This window comes from Pongo pygmaeus, chromosome 2 (assembly GCF_028885625.2).
Source record: "Pongo pygmaeus isolate AG05252 chromosome 2, NHGRI_mPonPyg2-v2.0_pri, whole genome shotgun sequence".
Lineage (NCBI taxonomy): Eukaryota > Metazoa > Chordata > Mammalia > Primates > Hominidae > Pongo > Pongo pygmaeus.
Window position 1 is genome coordinate 100,579,520 of NC_085930.1, and position 27,944 is coordinate 100,607,463.

The 27,944-nt window shown below is 40.2% G+C and overlaps 1 protein-coding gene across 8 annotated transcripts in view; it reads left to right on the top strand.

The window, feature by feature from the left end:
• Nucleotides 1–27,944, top strand: part of SFMBT1 (Scm like with four mbt domains 1) — a 146,697-nt gene that overhangs the window by 115,295 nt on the left and 3,458 nt on the right. For all 8 annotated transcript variants that reach the window (XM_054483878.2, XM_054483882.2, XM_063661065.1 and 5 more), the window contains 15 exons: nucleotides 188–276; nucleotides 2,781–3,027; nucleotides 4,060–4,154; nucleotides 4,660–4,761; nucleotides 6,651–6,801; nucleotides 8,881–8,963; nucleotides 13,172–13,298; nucleotides 14,355–14,468; nucleotides 16,479–16,521; nucleotides 18,783–18,847; nucleotides 21,372–21,511; nucleotides 22,341–22,450; nucleotides 23,798–23,973; nucleotides 27,257–27,435; nucleotides 27,676–27,921. In XM_054483878.2, the coding sequence (XP_054339853.1) occupies nucleotides 188–276; nucleotides 2,781–3,027; nucleotides 4,060–4,154; nucleotides 4,660–4,761; nucleotides 6,651–6,801; nucleotides 8,881–8,963; nucleotides 13,172–13,298; nucleotides 14,355–14,468; nucleotides 16,479–16,521; nucleotides 18,783–18,847; nucleotides 21,372–21,511; nucleotides 22,341–22,450; nucleotides 23,798–23,973; nucleotides 27,257–27,435; nucleotides 27,676–27,921 (1,967 nt within the window). The remainder of the gene's footprint in view (nucleotides 1–187; nucleotides 277–2,780; nucleotides 3,028–4,059; nucleotides 4,155–4,659; nucleotides 4,762–6,650; nucleotides 6,802–8,880; nucleotides 8,964–13,171; nucleotides 13,299–14,354; nucleotides 14,469–16,478; nucleotides 16,522–18,782; nucleotides 18,848–21,371; nucleotides 21,512–22,340; nucleotides 22,451–23,797; nucleotides 23,974–27,256; nucleotides 27,436–27,675; nucleotides 27,922–27,944) is intronic.

Below are 27,944 nucleotides of genomic sequence, written 5' to 3' on the forward strand. Positions count from 1 at the left end.
AGTAGCTCCATCTAGAGAAGCATTTTTATTTTATTTTGTTTTATCTTTTCAAGCTCTCAAAGAAGCAGTATGTTGGACTCTTAGATCTTAAAATGAGAAATACCTCTAAACCATCTCCACTGGTTCGGTTTCTGTGCATTCTGTTGGCTGGCATTTTGGGTAATCAATCATTTATTCCCTCATCTAGGCATCAGAGATAAAGTATCTGACTGGGATGAGTTTCTGCGGCAGACCCTGATAGGAGCATGTAGTCCTCCTGTTCCGCTGCTAGAGGGCGTGAGTATTACTACATGCCACATCAGCGTGGAAAACCTATCTGATCTTTCAAAGAATCTTAAAATCGGTTGCTTATTTACCACTCTGAAGCAAATAAACATTATTATTAGAGACATAGGCATAGGTATTGGGAAGTTTAAACCTACCCTCAAAGGTTGCAAACTGGTGGCGTGCTTAGTGCGTAAATATTTTCTGGATTTGTTGCTAACACATAAAAAATCTAATTTCCCAGATTCTTTTATACAGTTGGAAAATAGGACCTTCTGAGGGCTTTCACTCTGAAACTGAGCAGGGGTCGATTCTGCTTCAGGGTGGACATTTGTAACTCCCACACCAGGTGACTTGGAGACCCCCCCAACCCACCCTTTTTTTTTTTTTTTTTTCCCGCCCGGAAGACATTGGACCTATTGTACTTCTGCCTTCCACCTGCTTTTCAGCAGTCGTTTTAAATTAGTGTGGCCTTTAAGCTTGTTAGTGAATATAAATCTCTTGATTTTGTGAAATGGATTTATTGGTTATGACATTTCTAAGTTATATCTTGTCACTTTCTGTCATACTGGTAAAATTCTTTGTGGCATAGGTGAAATGCAATGTGTGAAGGTTCCCATCCCTCTACATCCTTGCCAACACTTGTTATCTTTTTTATTATAGCTGACTAAGTGGGTATGAAGTGGCATCTCATTTTGATTTACATTTCTGTAATGGCTGTTGATGTTGAGTATTTTTTTTGTGCTTATGGGCCATTTCTGTATCCTTTTTGGAGATATTTCTTTGCCCATTTTTAAATTGGGTTGTCTTTTTATTATTGAGTTGAATGTATTATTATGCATTCAAAATATAGATGTGTTTCAAAATATTGAAAATATGTTTTCCCATTCTATGGTTTGTCTTTTTATTGTTTGCAGCGTAAACATTTTTTATTTTGATGTAATCCAGATTATGATTATCTTTTTTTCTTTTGTTGCTTGTGCTTTTGACATCATATCTAAGAAGGCTTTGCTTAACCCAAGGTCAAGAAGATTTACTCCTGTATTTTCTAAGAGTTTTATGGTTACATTTACTTCTATGATCCATTCACATTCCCTTTTAAATTTTGATTGGTGAATACTCTATTTCAAACTGGTTTTTATTTTTTATACTCTGACTCATTTATGTGTGCTTAGCCAGGGCCTTATACGTACTAAAAACTTAGTAACATTTTAATGAATGGATGAATTGATAAACTATTCTACTCTTTATTGACCATGACTCTGCCATGCTGACTTTTAGCTCTGAATCTTTTCCTCCACTTGTTCATATGTCCCTTTGCATATCTGAATATGTAAGTGTCACAGAGCAGTTTTTACTAGGAAAAAAGTGTAAGGTTGTGTATTAGAAATGGTTAAGTGATAACTTGATAATGAATTTCTTTTCTTTATTGTAGTTTTTAATATACTTCTAGATAGTGAGAGTTAAACTTTTCCTTTCTATCACTGTAATCAAAAGCTTTTACTCTGTTCATTTGAACATTGTTGTGACATCAATAAAAAACCAGAAACAACTGAAATACTATCTGTAGGTAACTGGATAAATTATTGCCCATTTACAATGTAAAATATCATAAAATACTATAAAACGTGAGGAAGAGTTACATGTGCTATCGTAGAAAGATACCTATGATGTACTAAGTGAAGAACAAATTAAGAAACAGTATACAGTGTTTCCATTTTTCAAAAAATAGGAACAGACAGACTGGCAGAGGTGGATATTGACTTGTATGGAGAAAAAGAGTGTATGCCAAAGTGTTTCCTGTGGTTCTTTCTTTGAGGTGGGATTACAGGTGACTTTGACTTTTGTTTGGTTTTTTTCTTTAATGATGATGATGGTATTTTGATATTTGCTTTTTTTTATTTTTTAATTTTTTATAAAGACAGAATCTTGCTCTGTTGCCTAGGCTAGAGTGCAGTGGCATGATCTTGGCTCACCATAACCTCCGCCTCCTGGGTTCAAGTGATTTTCCTGCCTCAGCCTCCCAAGTAGCTGGGACTACAGGTGCCTACCACCATGCCCGGCTAATTTTTGTATTTTTAGTAGAGACGCGGTTTCACCATGTTGGCCAGGCTGGTCTCGAACTCCTGACCTCAAGTGATCTGCCCACCTCAGCTTCGCAAAGTGCTGGGATTACAGGTGTGAGCCACCATGCCTGGCCCATATTTGTTTTATAATAGAAGAGGAATGATGACATTTTAAAAATTCTTACTAAATGAAACTACATAACATAGTCCTAGAGATAGAGATGTGTTAGAGTAATTTTACTGCATTATAGATAGATTTTAAGATAAACATTTTCATATCTCCTAGAAATAATACTGTAAGAGGCTTGTATGATGATAGACAATTTAGTGTCACTGGCTTTTGAATGGGTAAAAAATACAAAGGCTGGTTTGAGATCATTTAGAAGTTGGCTTTTCAAAAATATTATGTTAATTTCTCTTACTGGATTGTTTTACTTTTTAATCCTACAGCTCCGTAATGGGAGGAATCCTTTAGATCTCATTGCTCCAGGATCCAGACTAGAATGTCAAGCTTTCCAGGACTCTTTAAGCACTTGGATTGTTACTGTAGTAGAAAACATTGGAGGAAGGCTGAAGCTACGTTATGAAGGACTTGAAAGTTCTGACAGTTATGAACATTGGTTGTATTACTTGGATCCATTTCTTCATCACGTTGGTTGGGCTGCTCAACAGGGATATGAGCTTCAGCCCCCTTCAGGTGAAGAGTAGTAGGACATTTTTGTTCTGTGACATTAACATGCTATGTTATTGATATCTATGAGGCTGAAAAAATATATTCTGCATATTATGAAAACCTGTGTTAGTTCTCATAGTAGAGCATTACAAAACAGTTTATATGGAGTTGTTAAATTAAGTGCCTATTTTTCTTTTTTGTTGTTGTTGTTCTGCTTTTGGTTTTCGTTTTGTTTTGTTTTGTTTTGTTTTTTGAGATAGAGTCTTGCTCTGTTACCCAGGCTGGAGTGCAGTGTCATGATCTCGGCTCACTGCAACCTCTGCCTCTCGGGTTCAAGCGATTCTTGTGCCTCAGCCTACCCAGTAGCTAGGATTACAGGCACATGCCACCACACCCGGCTAATTTTTGTATTTTTAGTAGAGATGGGGTTTCACCATGTTGGCCAGTCTGGTCTCGAACTCTTGACCTCAAGTGATCTGCCCACCTCAGCCTCCTGTAATGCTGGGATTACAGGCGTGAGACACCGTACCTGGCCAAGTGCCTATTTTTCTTTTCTTTTTATTGCTTTTATAATTTACCACACATATTGATATACCTCATAGACTACTGTGCCAACCCATACTAACCCTTGACCAAGATAAAATAAAGAAAAAATGATCTAGGGAGCATTTAGCTAGGCATATAGAAAATTGGGTCACAGCAAATTATTGATTAAAAGAAATACCAATAATATTGGTATTTCTAGAGTTACTGTTTAAATCAATTTGCATTTATTGTGCCCCAATTTGGATGTTGTATTACAATTGTATGGATTACAACAATCATTATGATCTTACTGTAGGTATTTTCATAAAGCCAAGCTGTCCAGGCTCTGCATAGAGCAAAGTACTGAAGTTAAGGTGCAACTTCTTTGAGTGTAGAGGGATATAAGTGGGCTTGAACCCTTTTCTAGTTCCAGTGGAAAGTGACTTGTTTTTGTGTATGTGAATGCTTTCAGGACAGGTAAAAAGTATAAGTTTCTCATCATCTAAAGCATGTTGTCATGTTTTATTAAAGCCATCAGACATCTAAAAAATGAAGCTGAGTGGCAAGAGATTTTGGCCAAAGTGAAAAAGGAAGAGGAAGAGCCATTACCATCTTACTTATTTAAGGTAAAAACAAAACATGTGATAGATCGGTATTGCTCTCCTTACAGTAGAGTAAAGCAGTGCGGAGGTGAAAGTGTAAAGTAGCCCCTGCAGTCGGTAAGAATGCTGTGGTCTCTGAAGGAGGAGGGTGTGTTAAGCCTGGACTGATGATCATCCTTGTTTTCTTCTAACAGTTGTCTAGATCTCCCCAAGTTCTCCTAAAGTAGTTTGAATCTTTTCTTTTCTACCCTTAACTACATAGCCCTAACTGATAAAATAAATTTGTTTTTTTCTCCAGATATTCCTTGTCTTTGAATGTAGAGAGTAGAAGCACTTTCTATGTTTTTGTTTTTTCCTGGATAGTTTTTTCCAGGGTAGAAAATTATATTGGCTAGTTTTGCACATTTAAAAAAAGAAGAAAACTATAGGATTTACCAGAGCTGGACATTTCTGTTAATCACAGCTACATGTGAGTATAAGATTGATACAGATACTATGTTTTCATCCACTTTTGGTGTCTGCATTTCAGGACAAACAAGTTATTGGCATTCATACATTCTCTGTAAACATGAAATTGGAAGCTGTAGACCCCTGGTCTCCTTTTGGGATCTCTCCTGCTACAGTTGTTAAGGTAAAATGGGGATAACTCTCTTGGTAAGAATCCCTGTCAAGGTGACTGGTTTAGGAAATGGGTAGTGTTTTGATCTTTAAGTTCTATTGATCCAACCCATTTTTCCTTCTAAGCCATACTGCTAGAATTACTTCTGTGCACGTTTTGTATTTGTCCAGTTTGCTGTGGCCCATTCCTCCTTCAGAGCTTGGTAGCTGTAGCCAAAGCAGCCTTGGGCCTGGGCACTAGACTAGTAGGGGACGCATTCTTTGGGGCAGGCCTAGCTGTATATAAGTAAAGGAGATTTAACTCCTTTAGGAGGCCAAGGTATCTGTAAAGTTGGAGGCAGGCAGTCTCATCAACGTCTAACCAGATGCAGAGCTCGTTGGAATGGGGAGATGAATGGGGATCAGGCAGTTAGTGTTAAAAGTTCTGGCAGTGGACTGGCTCCAGCTATGTATTCCAGATTCAGATTTAATCTTTTGGAATACTGACAAAACTAAGAAGTAAGGTTATCAAGGCCCTGCTCAGTCACTACAACTGAAGCATTGGCGAGAGAATTTCAGTTTCCAACTAGAGCAGAAGGACATTTACTGAAAATAGAAGCCAAAGTTGAATGTTACTAGAGGAATAGTTGCTTGGGTGCTAAATCATCTGACCTATTGAGATTTAAGTTTTCCCTGTCTTGGAAGAAGATTATTCTCAAAGCAAGGAGGGATTCTGAGCTTGCAGGTGGGGCCAGAAGGCCCTACCTGGAGTCTAAGGAAGGACTAGTGGGAAGCCAGAGGAAGTTCATAAAGTTATCTCTTTGGCCGGGCGTGGTGGCTCACGCCTGTCATCCCAGCACTTTGGGACGCCGGGGCAGGCAGATCACCTGAGGTCAGGAGTTCAAGACCAGCCTGACCAACATGGAGAAACCCCGTCTCTACTAAAAATACAAAATTAGCTGGACGTGGTGGCACATGCCTGTAATCCCAGCTGCTCGGGAGGCTGAGGCGGGAGAATCGCTTGAACCCGGGAGGTGGAGGTTGCGTTGAGCCAAGATTGTGCCATTGCCCTCCAACCTGGACAACAAGAGCGAAACTCCATCTCTAAATAAATAAATAAATAAAGTTCGTTATTTGGCATTTGAAACTGGGCTAGGATTTGAAAAACTGATACATAGTAGCATAAGCTTAAACTAAGTTTCTCACTAAGCTTAGACTAAATTTTGTTTGGAGCCAAACTACATGGCTTTGGATCCAGGTTTTGCGTCTTCTTCGTTTTGTAACCCAGGGCAAGTTATTTAACCTCTGTTTGAACTCATTCTCCTTATCTGTGAAATGGAGTTGATAAAGGTACTTGGGCCAGATGTGGTGGCTCATGCATGTAATCCCAGCATGAGCTTTGGGAGGCTGAGGCAGCAGGATCGCTTGAGCCCAGGAGTTTGAGACAAGCCTGGGCAATATAGCAAGACCAAGTCTCTACAAAAATTTAAAAAATTAGCTGGGCGTGGTGGTGCATGCCTGTTGTCCCAGCTACTCAAGGGACTGAAGTGGGAGGATCAACTGAGCCCAGGAAGTCAATACTGCAGTGCTTCGGTGAGCCACATTCATGCCATTGCACTCCAGCCTGGGTAACAGAGCAAGACACTGTCTCCAAAAAAAACAAAAAACAAACAAACTATATATATATATATAAAATGGTACTTACCTCATTCTATTGTTAAGAAGATTAAAACTGAATTGATGCATGAAAAGCATTTAATTAAAACAGTAATATGTATTATATAACACAAAGCTAACATTTAATGTTTAGTATTATTAATACCCACATGACTATGAACTTTTGTAATATGTTTGGCTGTGCCAAGGAAAAAGCACATATATATGTGTGCATTTGTCTATTTCATCTATTAATTGCATGTATAGGTTTTTGATGAGAAGTACTTTCTGGTGGAAATGGATGACTTGCGTCCTGAGAACCACGCACGGCGATCCTTTGTGTGCCACGCCGACAGTCCTGGCATCTTCCCTGTGCAGTGGAGTCTGAAGAATGGCCTACACATCAGCCCCCCTCCAGGTGCACATTCGCTCTCTTCTGAATTGTCACTTGAGAGTTTCTCCTTGAAATGAGACATGTGAGATGGCATTGCTTAAATCTTTTGTCCCTCTCCTCTTGCCCTAGCCTGTTCCTAATGTTTTTGGGGTCTGAGAAAAGTATAAGGAAAGATCTAGATTCCATATACTTACATATTTGAAAGTTACAAATTGAGCTAAAAAACTGTTAAAGAGAGTGTTTTCTATCCTCTGACTTTGATATCTATGCCCTCATAACCCCCTGGAAAGCCAGGTTCCAACCTGGGTTCTGTGCTGGCTCCTTAGTCCCTTTTATGTCTGTTAGGGGTGGCAGAGGGGTGGGCTTGAATGCACAGTGAGCATTGGGGGCTGGCTTGTGAGAAGAGGCCATAGAGCCAGAGTTAGAAGGTAGATTACTGATTATCTTTAGGTGTCTGAGCCTTGTCATGGAGGGGACTTTCTAGAGAGAAGTTTATGGTGAAGAGTAGAACTCAGGCAGTAGGTAGGAAAATAAAAGCTCATTTTCCTGATATTTGCAACTTTGCAAAATATAGTCTTTGATCCTTTAATCAAGGCCCTTAATTAATGGGTTAGTTGAGCTTGACTGAAATTTTTAATATTCTTAAACTTAGAGAATCTAGAACATGTCAGATGTTTATCTGATTTTTTAATATTAGCAAATCAGATTATTTGATTGGCAGTCTGTATATTTATTAGTAGGTTTTCAGTAAAGCATAGCATCACTTTTCTAAATGGTGACTGCTGGAACACTGGGCTGGAAGTACTCTTTCTTGTTAACAAGGGTCATAAACTCAGAACCTTTGTCTTCCATTCAGCTTTTATTCATTCAACAAACGTTCATGTAATGTTTGCTATAAGCCAGGCATTGAGCTTATCCCTGGGGAGAGTGACAAGCTCAATGAGTACAACCCAGTCCCTTCAAGGGGAAAATAGGGGGAAACATTAACAGAACTTCCTAGATTCTCCTCCATCAGTGAACACAGCAGATGAATGCCTGGTTGGAGGGTGTGGTGTAGAACAGCCATAGAAGGAAGTTCTTGCTTTGCAGGCACGCTCTAGATATCCCAAGTTCTTTATTCTGCTTGCCACCTCTGTGTGAAAAAGAAGAAACAATTGTTAAAAATACTGAAGCTTTCAGTGTTGTTATAGACAAATCAACTGTGTCTTTGTAAATAGAAGGAAGGTAGTAGATTACATAACTGAAAATGGCAGAAAATGTACTGTCAGGCATTGAGGTCAGGGCAAAGGGAGAACATGGTGCCAGTCTTAGGTAGGCAGGGACTGTTGGGCTGTCAGAGGGCATAGACTTGAGTAGCCTATTTTTTTGCCTGTGAGACATTAAGCTCTCTGGAGGCTGAGAGCAACTCAGACACAGTAGGCAGTTGGGCCTCGCTCAGCTCTTTGCATGTAGATGGTGCTGAGTCAGCAGCAGCTTGGAGATGCTTCCATCAAGAACCTTAGTAGACTTAAGTGGGGTGCTAAGCTTGATTTTTCTGAAATAAATACATGATTTAGATTATAAAAGCATTGATATTCTGTAATATATGAATCTGAAAATGACAAGAGGATTTATATCAGTGATATCTGAGACACATTTCAGGAAATAGCTTTAACAAAGAAAAAAAGTCTTTGTCTTTGCAGATTAACTAATACTATTTGCTGTCTCTTTTCCTTAAGAGCCTGAGTCCCTTTAGCATTAACAATAAGAGTGGATTTATATATACAAATCAAATGCAGTCATAACTGTCTTAAATTATTTTGGTAAATTGCCAGCAACTAATCATATAAAATAGTGCTCAAAATAAATGCCTAGTTTGAAATTTGAAAGTTTACGAATTTGTCCAAAGAGTCTCATTGTCTTATTACAGTTTGACCAGAGTTGCTCTATTTTATAAAATTAACTGTGCTCTAGATTTATAGAATGCTTTTCACCCCTCTAAAATTATCAAAGTTGTCAGACTAGCAGCACTGGAAGTTGTGAGTGGACCCTTGGTGAGTGGTGAAGCCAGGCAAGCGTGTGCAGTGTGATAGTGTCACTCATTGTTCATTTGTCCCCACCTAGGCTACCCAAGCCAGGACTTTGACTGGGCTGACTACCTCAAACAGTGTGGTGCTGAAGCTGCTCCCCAGAGGTGCTTCCCTCCGGTGAGGACCCCCACGGCCTCATGGCCACTATGCAGGGCTGGGGGGACTGCTGTGCTTCCCTTGCTTTCCATGTTATTACTCTGAAGATAATCATCTCACTCCATCCAGATGAGCACAGTGGTGATTGTAATCACATGGTCTAAAGGAAAATACATTTACTGCAGAAGTGAATCAGTTAGTTTGCTAATTAAGTTAGTTTTATAAGTTTATTGGTTTTATTTTTTCTTAGCTGAAATCATGTGAATTTGAAATTTTATGATTATTTTTCATGATTCAATAATAGGAAAAACTGTTGAAATATTAAGTGGAGAAAAATGATTAAGCTTATTTAAATTCTTGTATCCATTATTCTATGCATGTAGTAATACATGCATGTGGTTTAAAGAGCCATGTAGCAGTAAAAGGCTTAGAAGATAAAATAGCAGTCCCTGCCCTACCCCATTTCACAGTCTCTCTTCCCAGAAATAACTACTTCCTGTTCTTCTCACTGTAATTCTAGTTATTTGTATTTCTTCATTTTCAAAATAAAAAGCTTCTACCTTTGAGTCATTTATTTTAGACATGTCACTTGGTTCTAATTTAAAAACTTTGACTTTATTAAAACAAATTAAATTCACCCTGTCTTATGGTGCTGAGTCTGTTGGTTCTAAATTATGATAAATGAGCATTTAATTGTTTTTTATTACCTTTCTTCTCTGTCTTACCAAGTTCTTCTTCCTTTAGAGTTATGTTACAATTTTTGGTTAAATACAAAATGAGTTTTTACATTATGATATGCATTCAGATATTACAGCTGAGCACTGCAGTTTTGTTTTGTTTTGTTTTGTTTTGAGACAGAGTCTTGCTCTGTCACCCAGGCTGGAGTGCAGTGGCACGATCTCAGCTCACTATAGCCTCCGCCTCCCGGGTTCAAGAGATTCTCCTGCCTCAGCCTCCCGAGTAGCTGGGATTACAGGCGCCCACCAGCACACCTGCCTAATTTTCATTTTTATAGTAGAGACGAGGTTTCACCATGTTGGCCAGGCTGGTCTCGAACTCCTGACCTCAAGTGATCTGCCCACCTCAGCCTCCCAGAGTGCTGGGATTACAGGTATGAGCCACTGCACCTGGCACTGTAGTATTTTATGATTGTTTCTTTTTAAAAATTTTTATCCTCAATAATAATTGCCTTGTTTTTAATTTACTTAATTTTGTCTATTGCTGCTGCTTTCCACACCTCCCAGTAGTCTCTCATTACCAAAAGCAGTCACATCAAGAAACCTGTCATTCCTAACACTTTTGTTAAAGAGACATCCCTCTTAGCAACCTCCACTCTCTGTCTGGATGGGTTGCTCTTTAAAGGTTTCCCATGTAGTTTTTGTGGGTTTTGTTGTTGTTGTTGTTGTTGTTGTTGTTTTCCTTAGAATCTTGCTCTTTTCACCCAGGCTGGAGTGTAGTGGTGCGATCTCAGCTCACTGCAACCTCCGCCTCCCGGGTTCAATCGATTCTCCTGCCTCACCCTCCTGAGTAGCTGGGATTATAGGTGCCCGCCACCATGCCTGGCTAATTTTTGTATTTTTAGTAGAGACTGGGTTTCACCATGTTGGTCAGGCTGGTCTCGAACTCCTGACCTCAGGTGATCTGCCCGCCTCGGCCTCCCGTAGTGCTGGGATTACAAGTGTGAGCCACCGTGCTGGCCTTGCCATGTAGTTTTAATCATGGAAATGCCCTTGTCACCCAGGGAATTGCCCACTCCGCTTTTGTATGATTTGGAGTCCCTTGTTTTGTAGAGATCTCATGGCCTCCTCTTTCTTGATTTGCTTCCTTGTTTTGATGGATCCCCATCTCTCAGTAGCTTCCTGTAACAGGGTGCAAGGGAAGTAAATTTTTGTTGACACTGTGTATTTGAAAATGTCTTCACTCTGCTGACTTGCTTCATAGTTTGGCTCAATGTGGAAGTTATTTTACTTGAGAATTCGGAAAACATTGCTCAGTTGTTTTCTAACTTCTAGTGTTACTGTCAAGAAGTTAAAAGCTATAAAGCTCTTTTTATTTTTGTTCTTTTATAGATGACCCGCTTTTCCCCCGACCCTTTCTGGAAGGTATAGAACCACTTTTCACAGTGATGAACCTTGATGCGAGCCTGTTTTCATCCGCTGTGCTGGGTTCTCAGTGGGCACTTTCTCTCTGGACCTTCATGCCTTTCTGTGTTGGGAATTTTTTTTTAAATCACTTCTTTGATTTCCTTCCTTCCGTTTTGTCTCTTTTCTCTTTCTGGAAGTTCTTTTATTTGGTTGTGGCCCTCTGGATCAAACCTCTGCTTTTTAAATCTTTTTATCCTGTTTTATGTTTCTTAGTCGTTTTGCTTTGTTTTCTGGAAGATTTCCTAAACTTTGTCTTTTGGCCTTCTTTTGAGTTTTTAATTTTTGACATCATGTTTTTTATTTTCTGGAACTCTGGATAGTTCATTCGTTCTTTCTTTCTTTTTTTTTTTTGATGGAGCTTTGCTCTTGTTGCCCAGGCTGAAGTGCAATGGCACGATCCCAGCTCACTGCAACCTCCACCTCCCGGGTTCAAGAGATTCTCCAGCCTCCTTAGTAGCTGGGATTATAGGCGCCCGCCACCACACCCAGCTAATTTTTTGTATTTTTATTAGGGACGGGGTTTCACTATGTTCGCCAGGCTTCTGTCGAATTCCTGACCTCAGGCGATCCACCCGCCTCAGCCTCCCAAAGTGCTGGGATTATAGGTACTTCTTTATTTTTAATATCATACTATTCTTGCTCTAAGGATGCAATACTTTCTCTTGTCTCTCAGAGGCTGTTAATTAACCACCACCCGCCACACACACCTTTTCGGAACTTTTCTTCTTGCATAATCACTGCTTTTTCCAAGTTGCTTGTCTGTTTTTGGTCTCTAACTTTCATCTTCTTAGGTGTCTGGTAATTCTTGGTTGTTGCTATATTTAAGAATGGGTGACTAAAAGGAAGAGCTGATTGAAAGCTCTGAGCAGGTAGATGGAGCTTGTCAACCTTGAACTTTCCTATAGGGTGGAATCTGATTGGCCATTTGTTGGGGAAACCTGAATCCATATCATTATGTGTTTCTTCTTGGGCTTATCATATCACCCTAAGAAGTGTCTTCTAGTCCCCTGCCTGGTGGGTAGAGGCGGAGGGCTGGGCCTCTCAGCAGTCCATAGACTAACCGCTGTTTTGGTCACGGCATACATGCCCTCAGCAGTTCCTTGTGTCCTCTTGCCTAGGCATCTTCTCTTTCACCCTGTTCAGAGGATAAATCTTACCTTCTGTAGGGGAGAGGAAGAAATGGTTTCTCTAATGCATGGAGTCGAGGAGCCAATGGCATAACCTAAATGTTTCTTAAATGTTTTCAACAAATCCTCCTTGTTTTGAGTATGTCTCCTCTACCTCCAGTTGCCTAGTACCTGGCAGTTCTTCCAGTTCTTAGCTTTCTTTACTGCCAGCTTAGAGTTGCCTTTAACTTAGTTTCTAGACCCTGTTCTAAATTTTAGCTTACAAAATGTTGTTTCCTTTCCTGTTATGTCCATCTTAAGAGAGATGTTAAGTTTTTGTCTTCAAAACAGAAGCAAACCAAAAACAACTTTAGTTTTTAAGTTAGATGTCAGAAGAGAGAACACTCAAATGCAGTTGTTCAGTTGTCCATTTTGACATGGATGCTGGATATTTTTCTGTTTTAAATGACCCTTTCCCACTGTTGATAAACATTCTTTATCCTGACTGCCTCTTATGATACACATACAAGTATGAACCAGGCAGTTTGTGGTATGATAGGGTGCTTTATGTGAGGGGAAGTGAGTCAACAGTGTTGATAGCCACTTGGTTCAGGACACAGAACCTTAGAGACTTTATTTCATTGATACCTTGTAATAGCACAGCCAGAAGGGAGTTCTCAACCTCATCTGACAGGTGAAGAAACTGAGGCAAAAAGAGGTTATACAGCTTGAGCAGGGTCATACAGGTAGCAATAATGCAGGAATATCTGACATCAAAGTGTGTACTTCCTGTATACTTCCTATAACACCAGGAAAGGCAGACATTTTCCTTTTGCTTCATTAAAAAGCAAAACAATGCAAAATAAATGTTATCTTTAAACCTAGGGATTAAGTACTACTTGAAAAAGGTTTTCTAGCTGAGCACATGAGTTAATACTGTGTTAATCCAGTAAATGGATTTGATTCATTCATTTTCTAGTTAATTTCTGAACATGAATTTAAGGAGAACATGAAGCTCGAGGCGGTGAACCCCATTCTCCCTGAAGAAGTGTGTGTTGCTACCATCACTGCAGTGAGAGGCTCCTACCTGTGGCTCCAGCTGGAAGGTGAGTGCCAGCACTCCAGAAGCTTTCCTGTGGCCACTCTCCTTTGAGCTTCCTGTTTACTCCTGTAATGTTGCCTGTTAAACTTAATGGATTATTTAAATAGGGATCTTGTTCAGAGACTTTTGTAATGCAAGACTCTAAGCGAAATATTTATTTTCCTGTCCTTGGCTTTCAAATTCCAAATTTTAGGAAATGAATATGAATAAAAATTCTTTACTACAGAGTCCCCTATTTTCTGGAAAGGGAAAACATAAGTCAAATAGCATATATTTTGATGTGACCAAGTTACATGAGCATGGACATTAACACCTAGCTTATTGAAGAGATAATATTTTGGTTGCTGCAGCCCAATAGAACCAAAAAGTATATAGAGTAGAAATGGTAAACTGTGCTAAAAGTAATATTCAATAATTGGACAGATTTGTGGATGCAAGGCACTGCGTGAGTACTCAGTGGTACAGTTACCATATATGCCCTGAGCTGCTTTTTTATCCTTCTGCCAAATAGTCAGACTTTGAGAAGGTACCTACTGTTTCTGATTTGTAGAATTGGCATTTAATGCGGATGTCAAGGATAATATCGAATGTAGACTTTTACGCAATCCTTGTTCAGCAGCTTGCCAAATCACTTCCTGATTTGGATTCACTGTTCTTCTTTTCTGGCTTATTCCTGAAGTACCAGAACTGATGTTCTCATTGAGTAGAATTGTCACCTTTGCCATTTGGTTTCCATTTGTCTGAAATGACTGTGATATTTATTAACCGTCTGAATGATACCAGTGGTAGTTCCAGTTTCTTATTTGCCGTTCCCTAGCTTAAGTGTCACCCTGTATATTCTTTACCCATTTTGGTCCTGATACAGTTTTACACGGAGGACAGTTTTTTTCATAATGTTTATCATACATGAAAATGTATGACTTCTGTGTCAGGAGACTTGTGTCTGCATTATTATAAGAGTAGAACATTATCTAGAAAATAGTTTATGAAGAAGGTTATTTAATGGTCTAAAAAAAGTTTTTTGTTTTTTTTTGTTTTTTTTCTTTTTAAATCTAAACAGGTTCTAAGAAGCCTATACCTGAATGTATCGTGAGTGTGGAATCCATGGATATATTTCCTTTGGGCTGGTGTGAAACCAACGGCCACCCCCTCAGCACTCCTCGCCGAGCACGAGGTATCTGTCTATTTCTGGGTTAGAGGATTGATTGTTAAATAATCTGTGTGGCTGCTGCCAATTAAAACTAATCTGGACATTTCAGAGAAAACAATGACATTCAGGTTATCTGTTCCTGCATAGGAAATTATTTATTGTAACAAATATTTAATACCTTACAGTTTCTGTGGGTCAGGAATTTGGGTGCAACTTAACGTGGGTCATCTGGATCTGAGTCTCTCACAGGCTGCGCTCAAAGTGTCAGCCAGGGCTCCAGTCATCTCAAGGCTCAACGTGGGGAGGATCTGCTCCCAGCTTTACGCAGATGATTATTGGCAAGTGTCTTAGTGCATTCTAGCAGCTGTAACAAAATACCATACACTGGGAAGTTTATAAATAACAGAAATTTATTTCTCACAGTTCTGGAGACTGGGAAGCCCAAGATCCAGGCACTGGCAGATTCAGTGTCTGGTGAGGGCGCATTTCCTGGTCCATAGTTGGCACCTTCTCGTTGTGTCCTCACATGGTAGAAGGGACTACTAGCTCTGTGGGTCTCCTTTATAAGAGTACTAATCTGCATCATGAAGGTTCTGCCCTTGTGACCTAATCACCTTCTAAAGGCCCCATCTTCTCATACCAGCACATTGGTGGATAAGTTTCAATGTGAATTTTGGAGAGTACAAACATTCAGACCATAGCAGCAGGAATGCGTCTTCTTGTGGGCTGTTGGACTGAGGGCCTGAGCTCCTTGCTAGGTGTTGGCTGGAGCCTTCCTTTAGTTTGTTGCCATGTGGGCCTCTCCATAAGGCAGCCCACAACATGACAACTGGCTTCTATCAGAGTGAGGAAGCAAGAGAGCAAGAGAGGTTGAGGAAGATGGAAGCCAGAGTCTTTCTGCAACCTAACCTCAAAAGTGGCAACCCACTTTCCCCCTTTTTAAACAGCTTTATGGTGTTACAATTGACATACCAACTATCACCATAGTCAGATTGAGAACATTTTCATCATTTCAGAAAGAAACTCTATACTCATTAGCAATCAACCCCCACCCTAGCATCCACGAATCTACTTTCTGTCTCCATAGGTTTGCCTATTCTAGACGTTTCATATAAATGGGATCATGGTCTTGTGTGACTGGCTTCTTTCACTTAGCGTACTGCTCTCAGAGTTCATCCATGTTCTTTATTATAGTGTGTGTCCGTTCTTTATTCCTTTATATAGCTGAATAATATTCCATGCTATAAATCTAACACATTTTCTTTATCTATTTAACAGTTGATGGACATTTGAATTGTTTGCATTTTTTGACTATTAAGAATAAGTTTTAGAGTTTTCTCCTTTGCTTTTCTCTAAGAGTTTTATAGTTTTAACCCTTACATTTATGTTTAGATCTTTGATCCCCTTTGGGTTAAGTTTTATATATGATGTCCATGGCCTGTTAGGAACCAGGCCACACAGCAGGAGGTGAGTGGCGGGCTAGTGAGCATTAGTGCCTGAGCTCCACCTCCTGTCAGATCGGGGCGGCATTAGATTCTCATAGGAGTGCGAATCTTCTTGTGAACTGTCCTGTGAGGGATCTAGGTTGCATGATCTAATGCCTAATGATCTGAGGTAGAACAGTTTCATCCTGAAATGACCCTCTACCCTCTGGTCCATGGAAAAATTGTCTTCCATGAAGCCAGTCCCTGGTGCCAAAAAGGTTGGGGACCACTGATCTAAGGTAAGGGTCCAACTTTATTCATTGAGCTTTTGCAACACTTACTGACCCAGGGAGCCTTGAAAATATTATTTTTGCTCTTTGTGTAAAGACCACTACCAAGAAAATGTGCCTCAGTCTAGATATTCAGACATAAGCATTAATTTATAGTACTATATGTGTGTGTGTGTATATATATACACACACACACATATATACACACACACTCACACAGAACCAGGTTTTAAATATGCTAATGTAACCTTAATACACATACAAATTTTCCTTTGTCTTCTTATTTTTCTTGGCATTTATATATTTTTTTCTTCCTACAGTACATAAACAGAAGAAAATTGCAGTGGTTCAGCCAGAAAAACAGTAAGTAATGTAATAATATGAACAGTTTACAAGTTAGAATATCTAGAAAAATAACTATTTCAGAGGGTGTATTTCCTCATTTTCTCAGATGGAAGCATAATTTTTTAATTCAACATTTGATCATTTGTATACTTCTCTTTGCAGTATATGCATTTTCTAAAATGGCATTATATACAAAAGGGTAAAATGCATTCTCAAGATGGTGTCTAAATTGAGTATTCTTTGGCTTTTAGAGCCTTAAGGTAGTTGAATAAAAGAAAGAAAATAAGAGTACCCATGCTGGTATTCATTAAGGAAGAGCAAAAATTGTAAATTAGGATATGATTTGTCACAGTGGAAAAAAATAAAGCTTGGGGTAGAAGACAACTCTAAAAGAAAAGACACATTCAAAGGAGTGGCTTTGTGCCCATCAAGAAATTCTTCATTTGTAACATACCTGCACACACAGCTTTTGAGAAACAGTTAATTAGTAGTGCCTTCAAACCTTAAAAGTACAAATGTTTCTGTGTGTATATGTGTGTTTTAAAACATTGGGTGTTGAATTCTTTATTAATCTGCTGGGGCTGCCATACAAAATACCACAGGTTCGGTGGCTTTAAACCAGTGGTCCCCAACATTTTTGCCACCAGGGACCAGTTTCGTGGAAGACAGTTTTTCTACAGACTGGGGTGGGGAATGGTTTCGGGATGAAACTGTTCCACCTCAGATCATCAGGCATTAGATTATCCTAAGGGGCATGCAACCTAGATCCCTCACATGCACAGTTCACAATGGGATTCACACTCCTGTGAGAATCTAATGCTGCTGCTGATGTGACAGGAGGCCGAGCTCAGGCCGTAATGCTCCCTCGCCTGCTGTGCAGCCCCATTCCTAACAGGCCATAGACGGGTACTGGTCTGTGGCCCTGGGGTTGGGGACCCCTGCTTTAAACCACAGAAATTTATTTTCTTACATTCTGGAGGCTGGGAAATCCAAGATCAAAGTGCTGGTGGATTTGGTTCCTAGTGAGGGCCTTCTCCCTAGCTAGCAGATGGCTGTCTTCTGGCTGTGTCCTTGCATGGTGGAAAAATCTTTCTCTCCCCGGAACCCCCCGACCCCTCTCTTCTTATAAGGCTATCAATGCTATTGGATTACAGCCTACCCTTATGACCTCATTTAATCTTAATTACCTCCCCAAGGCCCTATCTTCAAATACAATTATACTGAGCACTAGGGCTTCAACATGTGAATTTGAGTAGGAGGAAACAATTCTGTATATAGCAAATTCTATAACTACCTAAACCTTTGTAACTATGTGGGTAATAAAACTAACAACAGAAATGGAGAGAAAGGCCATAGACATTTATCCCAAGTAGAGAAGTGACGTAACAATGAAAAAAAGACTGGCCTTGGATTTTTCCTTGAGTTAGTTGCCAAAACTGATTCAAAGCCTTAGTTAGGATGCATTCTAAAAGATAAATTAGCCTTTTTTCAGTGCTTGCTACATACAGAATAAGCCTCTGTTTTTTTTAAATAACATAATTTGTCTTTAATTTGAAAACTGATGGACGAAGAAAACACACCCTATATAAAGTTTCTGTTCTTTGACTGTTGAAAAATGAGTAGTTTATTTGTGGTTTAAGCATCTCACAAGAAATTTTGTAATTTTTTTGCCCAGTGAATGAAGAGAAAGTTTGAACATGGAATATCACAGTGCTATATACAGACTGTCCATTGGCTCATTATGCCTTATATATAGTTTTAAAAACAATTGTTCTTTTTTGTTGTAGTTTTTTTTGTTTGTTTGTTTTTGTTTTTGTTTTTTTTCGACACAGAGTCCTGCTCTGTCACCCAGGCTGGAGTGCAGTGGCATGATCTCGGCTCATTGCAAGCTCCGCCTCCCGGGTTCACACCATTCTCCTGCCTTAGGCCTCCTTAGTAGCTGGGACCACAGGTGCCCGCCACCACACCCGGCTAATTTTTTGTATTTTTAGTAGAGACGGGGTTTCACAGTGTTAGCCAGGATGGTCTCAATCTCCTGACCTCGTGACCCACCCACCTCGGCCTCCCAAAGTGCTGGGATTACACGTGAGCCACCGCATCCAGCCTTGTTCTTTTAAAAAAAAAAAAAAAAAAAAAAAGTTTCATCAAGGGAGTACCTTCTGTTACAGATTTTGCAACATGCCACATTTGCTTTCTTCTTAGATTTGAAGGAAACTAAGCCTCACACTTTACTGATCTTAAGAATTATCTCACAATTTTACTGTGTTTTCTTGACCCAGAGTACCATCCTCGAGGACTGTCCACGAGGGCCTGAGGAATCAGGAGCTGAACTCCACAGAGTCAGGTATAAACACATGGCCTCTTACGGAAAAGAAGACTTAGTTTCTTTTAATGGACTATATCTGAAAATAACTTAAAACAGTACATTTGATGTATAGTATGTGACTTCACAGAGGGGTCTCTTAATTGTGACTTTAGAGTTATAACTGTCTAAGATGTGTTTAGTTAAATAATCATCTCTAGGCTGATAGTTCCATTCATTTCTAATAATTGTAGCTATTCTTTACTGATCACCCGTTGTGTGCCAAGGGCTCAGAAGGCCGATGTTACCATCCTTGACTTTAGCTAAAGAACCGGAAGTTTTTCAGGCAGTGTTCTTTCTTAAGCTAGATGGTTGAGAGGTAGAAGTTTATTCTTTTTAAAACCCTTTTTTATGATATGCATACTTCGTATATAAATTTCACAATTTATGTGAAAAAAATAAAGCAATGGAAAAAGAAATTGTCCCAGAGGCAATGCCTGATAAATGAGAGAAAAATCCTTGCTGGAGGTTCAAGCCTTTTGTCCAGGGTTCTCTCTTGAACTATTCTTAACTTCCACGTGCTTGTTGTATAATGTTTAGCATCCTGGCTGTGTGTATTCTAGCACAGATTGCACATTCGGATGATATTTAGTAAATGCCTAGAAGAGAAATCGAAGCTCAGAGAGATCACACAGCTTATGAGTAGAAAGACCAGAAATGAAACTGAAGTCTTTCACAAATTAGAAACCTGTACTTCTGTCTCTTCTACCTGCTGCCTTTTCATTACATCATTTGTACATAGAGGGTTAGGACTGTGTAACTCCTTGCTTTTGATGCATTCCTGGCCATTCGAATGCCTACTGAAACCACAGAATTTAAGACATTAATATCTTCTGCACAACCTCAGCCAAGGCCTTTTGGTTTGGGTTTTGTCATAGGTCAGGTTCCCTGGGAAACAGAGTCTGAGACTCTGACATACGCATTCAGGAGTTTCATTGGGGAGTATTTTTGGGAACAGCTCCTTCAAAGGAGTAAAGGAAGTAGGATTGGGCAGAGAGATAAGTTGAACCATGATGCAGTTGCAACAGAAGTTTCTTCTAGTTCCACTGGGAGCCCTGAAGCTGATCTAACCACTCAGAGTTGATCCTAATTCAGGTGTGGTGGCCACACTTTACTGACCAGTTATTGGAAGTAAGCCACTGCTCCCTCCCCACCTCACAAGGGGCAAGGTGGCCTTCTCCTGCTGAGAGCAGTACCCAGTTCAGGGTGATTCCAGAATAGACTTAAAACTGGGAGCTGTAAGCTGCCAACATACCCAGCAGCAGGGGTATGAGTGCCTTAATTCTGAAGAGAGGCATTTGGGTTGTAGGGTTCAACTGGAAATGTGAGCACCAGCTTACTGGCCACTATGATAGACCATCGTTTTTTTTGTTTTGTTTTGTTTTGAGACAGGGTCTCACTGTGTCATCCAGGCTGGAGTGCAGTGGAGTGATATCAGCTCACTGCAACCTCCACTTCCTGGGCTCAAGCTGTCCTCCTACATCAGCCTCCCGAGTAGCTGTGACCACAGGCATATGCCACCACGTGTGGCTGATTTTTTTGTTTTTGTTTTTGTTTTTTTGTAGAGATGGGGCTTCACTGTGTTACCCAGGCTGGTCTTGAACTGGACTCAAGCGACGTGCTCCCCCCTTGGCCTCCCAAATTGCTGGGATTACGGGCATGAGCCACCACACCTGGCCATGACTATTCTCAAATAAAGAGAAAACATTATGAACTGCAGGATCCTATCAACAATGGGCAGTGTGCACATATCTTTCCTTAACATTGGATTAACAGGTGTATCTATTAGAAGAGCTTCTCTGTGCTTTATAGCAGTATTTTACTGTCTTTGAATTTTTTACATTCAACAGCTGACATGCCTACCACTATGAGGGGATTTTTTAAAAACATTAAATTGAAGGACAGTATTGATACAGACAAATAGTTGAAGAAAAGGGTCTCTAGACCCAGTTATACCCCACAGTACAAAAAAAACTTAGAGATGTGGTCACAGCATACTTTTAGCCCTCTGAGAAATCTCAGAGATGGGAGAGCTCTCACAACATCAAAGGCTGCTAATATATTAGTTTGGTAGTTTTTAGGAGACAAACTGTAATTCTAAATAATATTCAACAATTTCTATAAATATTCCAGAATAGATTATTGAAAGTTGGTTTTTGAAGACCTGGAAAAGAAATCATTGATCGTCCAGAATCCTCATGTGTTCTTGAAATACACTCTCCACTTTCTTTATTAATAGAAGATAGGGTTCTTCTATCAATTTTGCATTAACCTAGGAACTAATTAGCATGTTAATTCAGGACCGTGTTTGATTTCAGCAGTGATAAGCTCTGTAAGTTACTTAAGAGCATTCTCAGACAACATGTTAAGCTTCAAAATAAGTAATTCCAAACTTTATATTAATATAATGGTACATGTGCTTGGTTTTTCTTCCCTGGCAGTTCAGCTTTGGAAACATGGGGTAGAGAATGACTGTTTTGAATATTTGTTTTTCTTCATTTCCCAGTTATGATTAATGGAAAATATTGCTGTCCAAAGATATACTTCAACCACCGTTGCTTCTCAGGGCCATATCTTAACAAAGGAAGAATTGCTGAGCTGCCTCAATGTGTAGGACCTGGGAACTGTGTTCTGGTCCTTAGAGAGGTAAGGTTCTGGCCTAGAGCAAAATAACTTGGAAATTTCACAGCATTCTCCTATGGTCATTTCTACAGAGAGCCACATGCCATAGATGTGACAGTTCTAGGTTTTATCAAAAGTTACTAACTTTTCTCATGTTTTGGACAGTGAAGAGGGTATATAATTATTTCTCCTCCCTAGAAAACATTCACGTAAACAGCTCTTCACACAGCAGGTTCACCTCTGTCAGGGTAGAAAGGTCTTCTGTCAGAGACCAGAAAAGAGCTATACAAAAGTGAACTGTGAGGTTACTCTATGACTGAAAGGCTGTGGCTATGTGGCATTAACCTAGCAGCCATGATAAAGCTACACATGTGCTGGGCTTTCTGTTCTTCCCAGCCAGTGTGATATGCTGCAAGTAACAGATAAGAGACCTTTCAGCCCTCAGGGTGGCAAGTCAGGATCTGGGGAAGCCAGAGCGTCTGGACCAGACTCCTCCAGCCACAAGAAGGCTCAGCTGTCTACACAGTGGTCCAAACAAATATAATTTTCTGTGTGTACCGTGGCTGGGAAAGCATTTGGAAGCATGTTCTGGAGCAATTTGAAGATCATGATACCTGTTTTTTTCCTGACCATAACATTTAAAAAATGTTGAAGAGGATCTGGTTACTCTCTTATCTGCATCTTTGGGTGGCTGTAGTATCTCTGATACTATTATTTTGTTAACATTTGTTAATTCATATGACTAGAATTAACCTCCTAAATAACCTTAACATTTTAAGGAAGAGATGACAAGATTCTAATGGTCTGCTTTTCTCCTTCCCAATCTGTGTTTCTGCTTTAAAACTGAGCTCAGGTCCTCACTTTACTTATCAATGCAGCCTACAAACCCAGCCGTGTCCTTCGGGAGCTCCAGCTGGACAAAGACTCTGTGTGGCACGGATGTGGGGAAGTCCTAAAAGCCAAGTGAGTGGACTACTTGTTTTTACTCTTTACTTTTACTTGTCTTTAAAAAGTCACAGAATCGGCGGGGCACAGTGGCTCACACCTGTAATCCCAGCACTTTGGGAGATCGAGGCGGGCGGATCACAAGGTCAGGAGTTCAAGACCAGCCTGGTCAACATGATGAAACCCCGTCTCTACTAAAAATACAAAAATTAGCCGGGCACGGTGCACACGCCTGTAGTCCCAGCTACTTGGGAGGCTGACGCAGGAGGATTGCTTGAACCCAGGAGGCGGAGGTTGCAGTGAGCCGAGATTGTGCCACTACACTCTAGTCTGGGTGACAGAGGAAGATTCTGTCTCAAACAAACAAACAAAAAATTCACAGAATCAGTTCTGTGGATAATATCGAAGCCTTATGTTTCCTTAGGCAGGGCTTTTTCAGCTATTTGTGGTGAAGGACCGGGCTTGTTTTTCTTTTTTAGATTTCCATTCTTTCATGGATCAATACATTTATAAAATATGATAGAATGAATTATAAGAAATACGAAATTTAAGACCAGGCACCGTGGCTCACACCTGTAATCCTAGCACTCTGGGAGGCTGAGGCGGGCGGATCACCTGAGGTCAGGAGTTCAAGACCAGCCTGGCCAACAAAGTGAAACCCCGTCTCTACTCAAAATACAAAAATTAGCCAGGTGTGGTGGCATGCCTGTAATCCCAGCTACTTGGGAGGCTGAGGCAGGAGAATCTCTTGACCTGGGAGGCGGAGGTTGCAGTGAGCCGAGATCATGCCACTGCACTTCATCCAGCCTGGGTGACAGAGCGAGACTCTATCTCAAAAACAGAAAGGAAATAAGAAATTTAAGACATAAAAATGCAAGAACAATTTTTGTTATTAGATGTAAGAGACATAAAATTCCTTTTTCAAATTACTGTGAAATGTTATAAACATGTACTCTTGCTTTCTGATCTTGTCATGGATGGATGGCAATTGGCAGGTCATACTGGTCCTTGGATAACAGTCTGAGGATCACTGCCAAGGGTAAAGAAAGACTTAGTGAAAAGTCACTTTTCTTTTTAGAGCAGTTAGTGAAATTACTATTTGAAAACCTTAACTTAGGAACAGAAAGCAGGAGCTTAATTTTGCTAATTTAAATAACTCAGCTTTTAGTTGTCATAGCTTACCAGATTTAATTTGATTTAAGTTCAATATGCAGAACTTCCTTGTTGTTTTCAGGGCCCTTGAACTATAAAGGACATAGAATATTCCAAGAAGCAAAAATTTTTTTAGGTGTATTAATATGTTTGATTTTTCTCTGGGTAATCATTAGCCCAATATATTTGGCATCTGATGTCTTCCAATGGCAGATATAAAGGAAAGAGTTATCGGGCTACTGTTGAGATAGTGAAAACAGCAGATCGGGTGACTGAATTCTGCCGGCAAACCTGTATCAAACTGGAATGCTGTCCTAACCTCTTCGGTCCACGGATGGTTCTGGATAAGTGTTCTGAGAACTGTTCTGTACTTACAAAGACCAAATACAGTGAGTCATGTTTTTCCAATGTGTTAACCATAGCAGCTGACCATACCTTACATCTTGGAAAGTTTCTTACTTTACAGACATTCATATATAGCAGAGGCACACAAACTTCTTCTGTAAAGGGCCAGATGATAAATATTTCATGCTGTGGGTCATATGCTTTCTGTCACATATTCTTTTTCTATGTGTTGTGTTTTCATTTTTTAAGAACCCTTTTGGCCGGGTGTGGTGGCTCCTGCCTGTAATCCCAGCACTTTGGGAGGCCAAGGCAGGCGGATCACTTGAGGTCAGGAGTTCGAGACCAGTCTGGCCAACATGGTGAAACCCCGTCTCTACTAAAAATAGAAAAACTAGCTGGGTGTGGTGGCACATGCCTGTAATCCCAGCTACTTGGGAGGCTGAGGCAGGAGAATCACTTGAAAGCGGGAGATGAAGGTTGCAGTTAGCTGAGATTACGCCACTGCACTCCAGCCTGGGTGACAAAACGAGACTGTGTCTCCAAAAAAAAAAAGAACCCTTTAAAAAATGTAAGGGTAATTTTTGGCCTGGGGGCTATACCAAAACAGGTCATGGGCCAGACTTGACCCATGGGCTTTAGTGTGCCAACTTTTATATATAGCATGTATATAAATTAGTTATTGTATCTAATAGGATATGTAATTCATTCATACAATCTGCAAGTATATATTTTGTGCTCATTGTGTGCTTATGCTGTTCTAACACTGGGATCCAACAATAAAGAAAACAAATTCCTATCCTCAGTGAGTTTACCTTTAATGTGGGAGACAGATAACGAACAAGGGAAGAAATTTAGAGAGAGGTCAGTATTTAGAGAAATACTGTGGGGAACAGTGAAGCAAGGTGGACAAGCAAAATAGGACAGTGAGGAAGGCTGGGAGGTGGGGTGCTGTTTATGCAAGGGGTCAGGGAAGTCTTTTTGACAGGTAACACCTTGAAGGAAACGGGAGCCAGCTGTGCAGAGAGCTGGATGGGAGTGTTCTGGGGAGGGGGCATCAAGGGCACAGGCTTGAGGCAGAAGCTTGCTTAGTGTCTCTGAAGAGCAGCAATGAAGCCACACTAGTTGGGGAGGTGGAAATAGGAGAGGAGGTAGTTGCAACCTCACCTTGAATTGTCATAGCACCTATTCGCTGTCCTTGCTTATCTTCTCCTTTGAGAAACTGAGGCAGGGGTCACATAGGATGAAATTTACAATTTGGAGCCTTGTCAAGGCATTGCCACCCAAAGACAAAATTCTGATCCTACCTTTCCTTAAATCCCACGAGCCCTATGTCACTTGGGAGAATCAATACAGAGAAGGATTTTTACCTTGTTAAAATGGAAAGATTTCTTTTAGGGATCTGTGCCTCTTAAACTATAGTGCATGCAGATCACTGAAGGAGCTTGTTAAAATGGAGCTTCTGATGTATCAGGTCTGTGGGTATCTGGGTCCTGAGTATCTATCTGCATTTCCAACAGGTTCCCAGATGCCACTGATGCTATTGATCCAAGGTCCATACTTAGTATGACGAGCTTCTAATCAGTATTTAAATTACAAAATCTTATAAGTCTAACCTTCTAGTTTCTATTTATATTTATTGGATTGTAAACTCCTTAAGAGTAGGAATTATCTTAGCCTCTTATATCAGACTCAGCACTTGGTTTAGGAAACTGCAATTATTAGGAGCTGAGTGAAAAATACTATTCATATAAATACATACATAAGTACACTACTCTGAAGGAAGATATGTGAGGGGAAGATATGTGGATTTTATTGTGCTTTTTGTCTGAATTTATCTTTCACAATAATATAGTTGAAATTAGCCTAGAATTTAGAAGGACAGTTATAATTTTTCCCAGTTAGTAATTTGAATGATGTCAAATGGATTCATATCCTTTAGAAAATTTCAATTTTTTTCATAAAATTGTATTATATTTTGATATTACTTTAATACATAACTCAGCTAGAATATGTATGTTTCATTTCTGGAATGTATATTCTAAAATTTATGTGAAAAGGCAGAGGATCTAGGATAGCTGAAACAATTTGGAAAAAAGAATAAAGTTGGAAAACTTAATCTCTCTCTTTTTTTAACCATAAAGTTACAATAATCAAGAGTGTGGCATTAAAGAATAGTCAAGCCGGGTGTGGTGGCTCACACCTGTAGTCCCAGCACTTTGGGAGGCCGAGGCGGGCAGATCACCTGAGGTCAGGAGTTCAAGACCAGCCCGACCAACATGGTGAAACCCCATCTGTAGTGAAAATACAAAAATTAGCTGGGCGTGTGGTGGCGGACGCCTGTAGTCCCAGCTACTCAAGAGGCTGAGGCAGGAGAATCACATGAACCCAGGCAGTGGAGGTTGCAGTGAGCCAAGATCGCGCCACTGCACTCCAGCCTGGGTGACAGACTCTGTCTCAAAAAAAAAAGAATAGTCAAATAGAACAATGGGACAGACCACAGGGTCCAGAAATAGAGCCAAACTTAACATGGTTAAATGATTTTCAACAAGAGAGATGAAGAAATTTAAGGGAGAAAGGAAATTCTTTTTAACAAATAGCACTGGTACAACCAGATATCCAAATAGAAAAGAAACATACAATAAAGCACATGACTCAAAAACATTATGCCTAGTAAAAGAGGTCACACATGGCTGGACATGGTGGCTCATGCCTGTAATCCCAGCACTTTGGGAGGCCGAGGCGGGCAGATCATGAGGTCAAGAGATTGAAACCATCCTGGCCAACATGGTGAAACCCCGTCTCTACTAAAAGTACAAAAATTAGCCGGGCATGGTGGTGTGTGCCTGTAATCCCAGCTACACAGGAGGCTGAGGCAGATGAATTGCTTGAACCTGGGAGGCGGAGGTTGCAGTGAGCCGAGATCATGCCACTCCACTCCAGCCTGGCGACAGAGCAAGACTCCCTCTCAAAAAAAAAAAAAAAAAAAAAGTCACACACAAAAACGTGCTTACTGTGTGGTTCCATAGAGGCAAAGCTAACCTATAGTGATAGTGTTTAGAATAGTGGCTGCTTCTAGTAAGGGGTACTGACTGGGAAGGGACCATGGGAGCTTTCTGGGTTGAAGATGTTCTGTATACTTTGATATGGAGGGATCATTCAGTACTAGTCAAACCGTGCACTTCAGATCTGTTTATTCCACTCTATGGAATTTAAACCCCAATCAAATACAATGTACCTGTTTTTTGCTATGCTAATAAAATCTCTTGTGGTTTTGAGGTACACAAAAATACTGAAGCTATTTCATTTTTCTTTGTCATCCACATTTAGCACACTATTACGGAAAGAAGAAAAATAAAAGAATTGGGAGGCCACCTGGTGGGCATAGTAACTTAGCTTGTGCCCTGAAAAAAGCCAGTAAGAGGAGAAAGAGGCGGAAAAATGTTTTTGTTCATAAGAAGAAACGCTCCTCTGCATCTGTTGATAATACCCCAGCGGGCTCTCCCCAGGTATGAGATCTGTGATGTGCCTGTAATGTCTCGAAGCCAAGTGACCACTGCTTTATAGTATGAACACACAATACCTGCAGGTCTTTCTAACTCAGATCTCTGGCCAATAGAAGATGGTTTTGTGGCCCAAGAACTGGTTTGTCCTGAATTTCTTTTCTTTCTTTATTATTTTTTTTAAATCATATGAAACCTGGGATTGATGTCCTGAATTTCAATGAGACTTCTCTCCTTTTCCTGCAGGGAAGTGGGGGTGAAGATGAGGATGACCCAGATGAAGGGGATGATGATTCCCTAAGTGAAGGCAGTACATCCGAGCAGCAGGATGAGCTGCAGGAAGAATCAGAAATGTCAGAAAAAAAGTCATGCTCCTCTTCTCCCACCCAAAGTGAGATATCCACATCGCTGCCTCCAGATAGACAAAGGAGAAAAAGGGAGCTTCGCACCTTTTCATTTTCTGACGATGAAAATAAACCTCCTTCACCAAAGGTACCATTTAAAAAATAGTTTCT